The sequence below is a fragment of the Pinus tabuliformis genome, chromosome 6, assembly GCF_031772625.1.
Source record: "Pinus tabuliformis cultivar Carrire ecotype Pingquan chromosome 6, CPIR1, whole genome shotgun sequence".
NCBI lineage: Eukaryota > Viridiplantae > Streptophyta > Pinopsida > Pinales > Pinaceae > Pinus > Pinus tabuliformis.
Genome location: NC_142292.1, coordinates 1,859,264,154 through 1,859,272,123, shown reverse-complemented (window position 1 = coordinate 1,859,272,123; position 7,970 = coordinate 1,859,264,154). Strand labels below are relative to the sequence as shown.

At 42.0% G+C, this 7,970-nt stretch overlaps 1 protein-coding gene across 1 annotated transcript; it reads left to right on the top strand.

Moving 5' to 3' along the window:
• The first annotated feature begins 270 nt into the window (after positions 1–270).
• On the top strand, positions 271–4,569 carry LOC149266504 (uncharacterized). Its single transcript, XM_089408498.1, has 2 exons — positions 271–1,192; positions 1,352–4,569. Exons 1-2 carry the CDS (start codon positions 271–273, stop codon positions 4,567–4,569), a joined length of 4,140 nt encoding a protein of 1,379 aa, XP_089264624.1.
• The last annotated feature ends 3,401 nt before the right edge of the window (positions 4,570–7,970 follow it).

Here is a 7,970-nt window from a genome sequence, read left to right as displayed (position 1 = left end):
CACCAACTAGGGATACAACCAGGAAGTCATTGGGATGGCAGCCTGCGCCCAAAGGACACTAAAAAGAGAGGAAGAAAAACAGATCTCCAGCGAACAATCGAGATTGGGAAAATCCTGGTAGATTCAGGCAGATATGCTAAGTTGACGAAGTACTACAGGCCCTCCAACAATAGTTGAACCATGAAGCTTGTATCCTGGAACTTAAGAGGGCTAAATAGCCCTGGAAAACTCAGGATGTTAAAAAACATGATTAAAATGGAAAAGCCGCAGATGTGCTTTCTCCAGGAAACCAAATGCAATAGTTCCACTCTAGGTAACATACTCTCAAAAGCATGGCCAGGGTGTCGATCGGTTGCTGTAGACGCCTCGGGAGCCTCAGGAGGGCTTGCTATAGCATGGAACACCCAAGCGGTAACACTCACAGATTTTCATGCCTCTCATCATCTCATACAGGCGGCCTTTCATATATTGGGCACCAATATTCATGGTAACTTATCAAATGTATATTTTCCGCAAGACACAGGAAGCAAAATTGCGCTCCTTGATACTATAGAAGCTCTGAGCATTAACAGAAGGCATCCACTATGGATTGTGGCAGGGGACTTTAACATGATCACCAAAATCGAGGAAAAGATAGGAGGGAGAATCAGAATGGAACCAGAAGTTGCTCGCTTCAAGGACTTCATCCAAACTGCCTCTCTCATAGACATGCCGTTCTGTAATGGCACCTTCACTTGGAGCAATCGCAGAGCTGGCAAGCATCAAATTGCCTCCAAATTGGATCGCTTTCTCATCTCAGATAATGCGGTGCATCTAGGAGGAGATTTCTCAGCTGCAATACTTGCACACACTGGGTCGGATCACTGGCCGATCGCTCTACAATGGCAGAGACCAGGTGATTTGACAAAAAGACCCTTCCGCTTTGAGGGGTTTTGGCTTTCGCACCCTGCATTCAAGGACTTTGTCAAGACCACTTGGGCATCTTTCGTCCCCCCAGAAGGAGCAAAAATGTATCAGTTCCAACAGAAGCTAAGATTTCTAAAAAGTCACCTAAAAAGATGGAATAGGGAGACCTTTGGAAATATATTTAAGGCGCAACAAGAGTTAAATCAGGAACTGGTGGATCTCCAACAAAAGATAATCACAGAAGGGCATACGGAGGCAACCCTGGAACAGGAACGGCTCATTCACAGTCAGCTCGAAGAAAGGAGAAAGCAGGAGGAAATCTACTGGAGGCAAAAGTCAAGGGTCAGATGGCTGAAGGAGGGGGAGCGCAACACCAAATTCTTCCACAGAACTACGGTGCAGAGAAGGATGCATAATAATATACCCTTCATCGAGAATCAAGAAGGGGAAAAAGTAGAGAAGCATGAGGAAATCGAAGAGGTACTCCTCAATCATTTCCAACATGTCCACCATGAACAAGTAGAAGATCGGCAACAGGCTATTGGAAAGATAATCAGCAATGTGCCAAAACTCATCACGGAGGAACACAATGAGCTTCTCATGTGCCCTATTCTTCCCCAGGAAGTGGACGAGGCAATGTCCCAGCTCAAAGAAGGAAAGGCCCCTGGCCCAGATGGATTCACTACCACGTTCTTTCACGCTTTCTGGGAAATGATTAAGTTGGAGGTTTGGCAGATTGTAGAGGAATCAAGGGCCCTGCGCTGGCTTCTCCCCTCCCTCAACTCCACCTTCATCACTCTCATCCCTAAAGAGGAGAATTCTATTACCCCTGACAAATTCAGGCCAATAGCTCTATGTAACGTCATCTACAAAGTCATATCTAAAGTTATTGCAAACAGGTTAAAACCCCTATTACCTCTGCTCATCTCACCGGAACAGTCGGGGTACGTGGAAGGAAGACAGATAATGGATGGCATTCTCCTCACGCACGAGATTATTCACTCTCTCAAGCATTCTAAACAAGCAGGTATGTTGCTCAAACTGGATCTCTCTAAAGCGTTCGATAAGCTCAGTTGGACTTATATTCAACATATGTTAAAAGCTTTTGGATTTTGCTCCATGTGGATACGCTGGATCATGAGCCTTATCACATCCACTCATTTTTCCATCCTTGTGAACGGCATCCCCTCCCGCCCTTTCAAACCCTCTCGAGGTATCAGACAAGGGGACCCCCTATCCCCCTTCCTCTTTGTTCTTATGGCTGAGGGTCTTGGTAGACACATCAAACACGCCCTCCATTCTCAGCAGCTTAAAGGCATTTCTGTTCACAACACCCCTGCTACCTCTCATCAGCAATTTGTTGATGACACCATGCTTTTTGGCTACCCCTCTGTCCAGGAAGCCTCTCACTTAAAAACCCTTCTCAACGACTTCTCTGAAGCCTCTGGCACCCATGTCAACTGCTCCAAGTCGCAGATTTTCTTCTTCCACACACCTCCTTCGGTCAAATTTGCTGTCTCTCGCATTCTTGGCTTCCCCTCTGCTACCCTCCCCTCTAAATATCTAGGAGCTCCCCTCACTACCTCAGCCATAAAGCATCCCGCATGGTGCTCTCTTCTAGAGAAGCTTGATTCCCGTCTCAACCTATGGACTTACCGATCTCTAAATCTAGCCAGTCGGGTGGTGCTCATCAAGTCTGTCCTACAGGCCATGCCTCTCTACCTTTTTTCTATCCTAGCTGCACCAAAGTGGGTCCTAAAAAGAATAAGGAACCTACAGCGTGACTTTCTTTGGGGCAGCTCGGCAACTAATCGCAAGTGGGCACTGGTTAAATGGACTACTGTATGCATGCCCAAAGACAAGGGTGGCATCGGGCTAAGGGACCCAGAGTATAGCAACTCCATTATGAACGCCAAGATTTGGTGGCAATGGATAACTAATCCAGAAAAGCCGTGGGTAAAAATATGGACAGCCAAATATGCCAATAACAGACCTCAAGAAGAGCTCATCAGATTTATTCCCACCGAAAAGGGGTCGCTAATCTGGAATGCGGCCAAACAGCACTATCAACTCATTCAACAGCACAGCTTCTGGGAAATTAGGAATGGTCGCACGGCTAGATTCTGGACAGATGCCTGGAACCAAATGCCCAAGCTCACTAGTGTTCTTCATCCATCTCTGATACCAGACATGCAGGAACAGCAGCAGGTTAAAGTCCAACAATTTTGGATGCAGGAGATGGAGCATGGATTCAGAAAATGGAGACAGAGTAACCAAATACTCATCAATACAAATATACAGGAGGCAGCAGAATTTGAGAAAGAGTTAAGGAAAAGAAGCATACGGCATGATGAAGGCAATGATATCCTCAGATGGGGATATCTACCCAAAGGGACCTACACCACCTCCGAAGCTTACAAGTTAGTCTGCAATTTCCCCACTCCGCCGGATCCACTATGGAGTAAAATATGGGGTCTCGGATCTTGGCCCAAAATCTCCTACTTCCTCTGGTTGGTAGGACATAAAAGAATTCTCACATGGGATAAACTAAGGAGACGAAACTTTCATGGCCCCTCTATGTGTCACAACTGCTTTCAAAACGAAGAAACTCTTCAACACCTCTTGGATACCTGCTCTCTAGCCAACCAGTTATGGGAAAAGGTGAGCTTTAGATGCCAAAAAAGATGTAAAGGGGATAACGACATCATCAATTCCATCAGACAATGGCCAAAGAACCCCTACAACTGTGAGATCCTCAATCACCTATGGAACATCATCCCGGGAACTGTCCTATGGAACATTTGGAAGGAAAGAAACAAACGCATATTCAAAAACAAGCGCTCTCCTATTGAAGAAATCTGGAACAGGCTACATGGGAATCTCAAAGAAACGATGTTGCTTCGATCATGGACAAAAGAGGATCTCCCTTCTACAGATAATGAGAAAAACATTCTCGACAATTGGCAATTGCAACTGCCACAAGAAGTTTCCAAGCATCACCCATCTAATAGCAGCATCAAGGACAACAGCCGCTGGAACGCCCCTCCTATTAACTCATACAAACTCAACTTTGATGGGGCTTCCAAAGGCAATCCTGGAGCAGCTGGATTTGGAGGTATTTTGAGGAACCATGAAGGCACTCCTCTGCAGATCTACTTTGGAAATATAGGGTGGGACACCAACAACTCCGCAGAGCTAGAGGGACTCTGGCAAGGTCTCTTGCTAGCCGGGAACCTCAACCTTCAACCCTTGATTGTAGAAGGCGATTCCCAGATCCTCATCAACATGGCAACGCGCATACAGAACGGCTCTCAAGCCAGGAAAGTTGCATCTAGCTGGAGACTAGAAGCGAGGCTAAATAACATTGCTCATGATCTGCGCAATAATAGAGCCATCTCCTTTCATCACACAAAAAGAGAAGGCAACAAGATAGCTGACCTCCTGGCCAACATTGGGGTAGAAAATGAACAGACCCTCCTATCAGGAAACATGGATATCATTCCAAACAATCTCCAGGCCCAGGATTGTGAAAGCCTCATCCAAAGAGATGCAGGATCCCCGGATGCGGGTGTTAGTACGTCTGGCAGTGAGAGGCCACATGCCAAGCATGTGCCGCCTCGTGATCAACTAAGGAATTCATCGCCTCCTGCCGCCGAGGAATGAAGAACAGAGACGCGAGCTCAGGGCATTCAATGCAACATAAGGTGAATTGCTGTGGTCGCAGAGCGCAGTTATGGAGGGCAGATATCGAGAGAATGTTGAGAGGTTTAAGATGGGCGAAGGATTGTTGCAGGTCTATTCTCAAAGTAAGGATCACGCAGTGCAGGTTCTTGTGGGCAATCTTCTCCTTCAGGCTACAGCTCCTGCTGTCACAGCTAGCTTTCAAGAAGCCAAGGGACATCTCGAGCTCGAATTCCCTGTTGGTTGCTGTTTATGTGCTACTAAGCTTCGTCCCAGATCTGTTGGGAGAGGTCTCAATTACGTGGGGGGGCGACTCAAGCAGGGTAAACCTTCAACTGACGCTCTGCTTCACGCCACCAGCATCACTGCAAATATGGTCAGACCAAGGCAAAGGTTGCTCAGTCGACGAGGCTCCGCTCGTGGAGGTTCTTCGTGCCACCCCGCTGCGGAATCCCACCACCACTGCTGCTGTTGTTACTGCCACAGAAGGGCAGGGGCCACTCCCATATAGGCAAGTCAATTTATGGACACAGGCAGTCCCAATGCTGGACCGCCCCCTCTTCCAGCGTTTGGAACTGCCATTTTCACCCTCGGCAGCTCGAGGGATAATGCCCGCATCAATGCACACATCTCGGTCTTATTCATGGAGGACTCTCAGGAAGATGAAGGCGGTTCGGGCAGCAAGGAGGCGCTCCCAGATGAGCAACCGGAAATTGTTGAGGAAGAGACAGAGGGAGTACCTGAGCAGACTCCCATCCAACCTCAGGAGAAGGAGGCGTCGACCTCCAAGAAGGCCGCAGCGGAAGAGTGGGAAGGCTTCCCTGAAGGCCACGGGTGGTGTAGGATTCTCGAGGAGAAGCCAGAGGAATAGAATCCAGCGGCACGCTCCGTCATCCTCCTCTTTTGCTCAGGTCTGGTATAAGTCTTTCGTCTCTGTCTGCGTCTGGTATAGGCCAAATGTTTCTGTCTGGGTCTCTCTAGTTCATATATATGTTTATGTTTGCCATAGTTCTACTAGCAGGACTCGTAATTGTGCTGTCATAGGTCCTCTGTCGCCCCTGCGAGGGATAAATCTTTGTTTTTGTTCTGAAGCCCCTGCGTGGGATGTTTTTGTATGGTCTGATTACAATTTTGTGTTATGTCACGGGATGGAAGAGGTTATGTTTGGTAATGCTGCCCCTGCGAGGGCTAATACTGAGTTGCGAACTGCTAACCCAAAGAGCCACAGTCGGCCTTGGGCAACCTGATTTTCTGATTGTAATGTTTTCCTGTACATAATATAATAGAATAGTATAGCTTTACCGAGAAAAAAAAATAAAAATAAACATATATTAATAAAAAATAAAACACAAACATATATTAAAAATAAACATATATATTAAAATGTATATATGTCAAATAATATCACTTAATCATATTTCTTAATTTTTGGTTTTTTGTTATTTTTTTATTATTATTCAAATTTATTTATTTGCAAGGTGATTGGTTGAAGTCTTATTATGGGTTGTTTAGTAACTTTTATTTCTATTAGAGACTAATTTTTGTTTTTAATTTTATTTCCTTTTTATTTAATTTTTTCATTTTGATTTATTTACCTTTTTTCTATTATTTCCATTTTCATAAATTAGAGTTTTTCCTCCATTTAAGATGACTTATTATTATATTAAAAACATATTTTAATAAATTTAATTATAAAAAAAATACATATATTAATAAAAAATAACGCAAACACATATATAGGTATATAAATGTTAAACAATATTAGTTAACCATATTTCTTAATGCACTATTTTATTTTTGTGATGAATTTTTTATTTTTTATTTTTTTAGTTTAATTAAGCTATATTTAAACTAAGCCACACCTACTAGCTACTATGTAGCCCTTGTTTTCATTATAACAATACTTAACTATATCTCCCAATAAAACGATCCCAAAATCAATGTTTAATATACCATAATTATTTTAATCATATGATGTTTTACATTAACAAATTAATAGTTAAATATTTATACTTAAAGCATAACTAATACAAAGTTAATAAGAAAAAAATAGTTATCCACAAAAATTAAAATATTTATTATTTTTTATTTAAATAAAGTGATAATAATTTCTATTTATTTACATATAAAGATATAATATTAAATTATTGACTCAAAAACACTTGTTGAAACCTAAAGAAGTGTCTAATTCTTTCCTTGTTCAACATATGGTTGAAACATGACATTTAAAAGACATTAGCAAAAAAATAATCAATGTTACCCATAAATTGTTAAAACTCGTAGTTACATGATGAATTTTCCGAAGGAAAATCTAACTATCCCAAGGAGAACCCATTCTTCTTCAAAGGAAATTTCAAATTAGTCAACGAAATTTTCTATTTTTTTTTTGTCAATTCGACTCTTTGGAAGATGCCAATCCAGCCCCACCTAAGGAAATTACCTCTCCTCACACACATAAACATACCTTCGTTGGAGGTCATTTTGGCATCCATCCATCACATCAAATCATCTGAAATTCATAGATCAGATTCACACGTATGAGGAATGGAGGAAATTTTGTGTTTTGACTAAAGTTAACCTTTTATTTTGTTCTCGGATTGTGTTAACCAGTGTTGACTAAGTTTCATATCTATCTTGGAGGCTGAATTAAATGAGGTTTCGATCGAACTGTTCTGGGCACTTTGGCTGACTTTGACCATAGGTTGGAATTGGGGTTTGGCTGCAAGTTGACTGTGGAAATTTGAATGAATTACAGGAAGGGATTTTGTCATTGTTTTGGTCGAGTTCAACTAAGCAAGGAAGGCTGAATTTATTTTTGGGTTGACCAAACTTTTCTGCGCAAGTTGGACCATTGACTTTAACTAATTATTGCAGACTATTGACTATTGTTGACTATACCTCCGCAAGCCGAAAATTGTAGACTTGTATCTTTGACTAGATTTGACTATTTCTCTCTCATTGGATTGGTTTTATATTAGTTGAATTGGATAGGAAAGGATTTGAATTTGATTGGTTATTGGATTTACTATTGGACTGATGTATCTCATGATGAACATTGATTGACTAATAGAAGAAGAAGAATTCATTAAGAGTTTCCCCCCTTGTGGAGAATTTCCCTGGCCTTTGACCAAATCTAAATTTCTCATTGTGCTTGTATATGTTCTACTATGTATTTTTTGTTTATTATTCTATCTATAATTGCTTATCTGTTATTGGGTTGATTAGAAATCAAGAAAATTTAGATAACTATCTTCCATATCTATCACATAATTGAAAAAAATTGCCAACATGTTTCAAACCAACCAATGTGGTTCATCATCAAGGTGAAATAGATGAAGAGATTTTGATTTGACATAGGTATAAAAAGAACAAGAAGAAACACA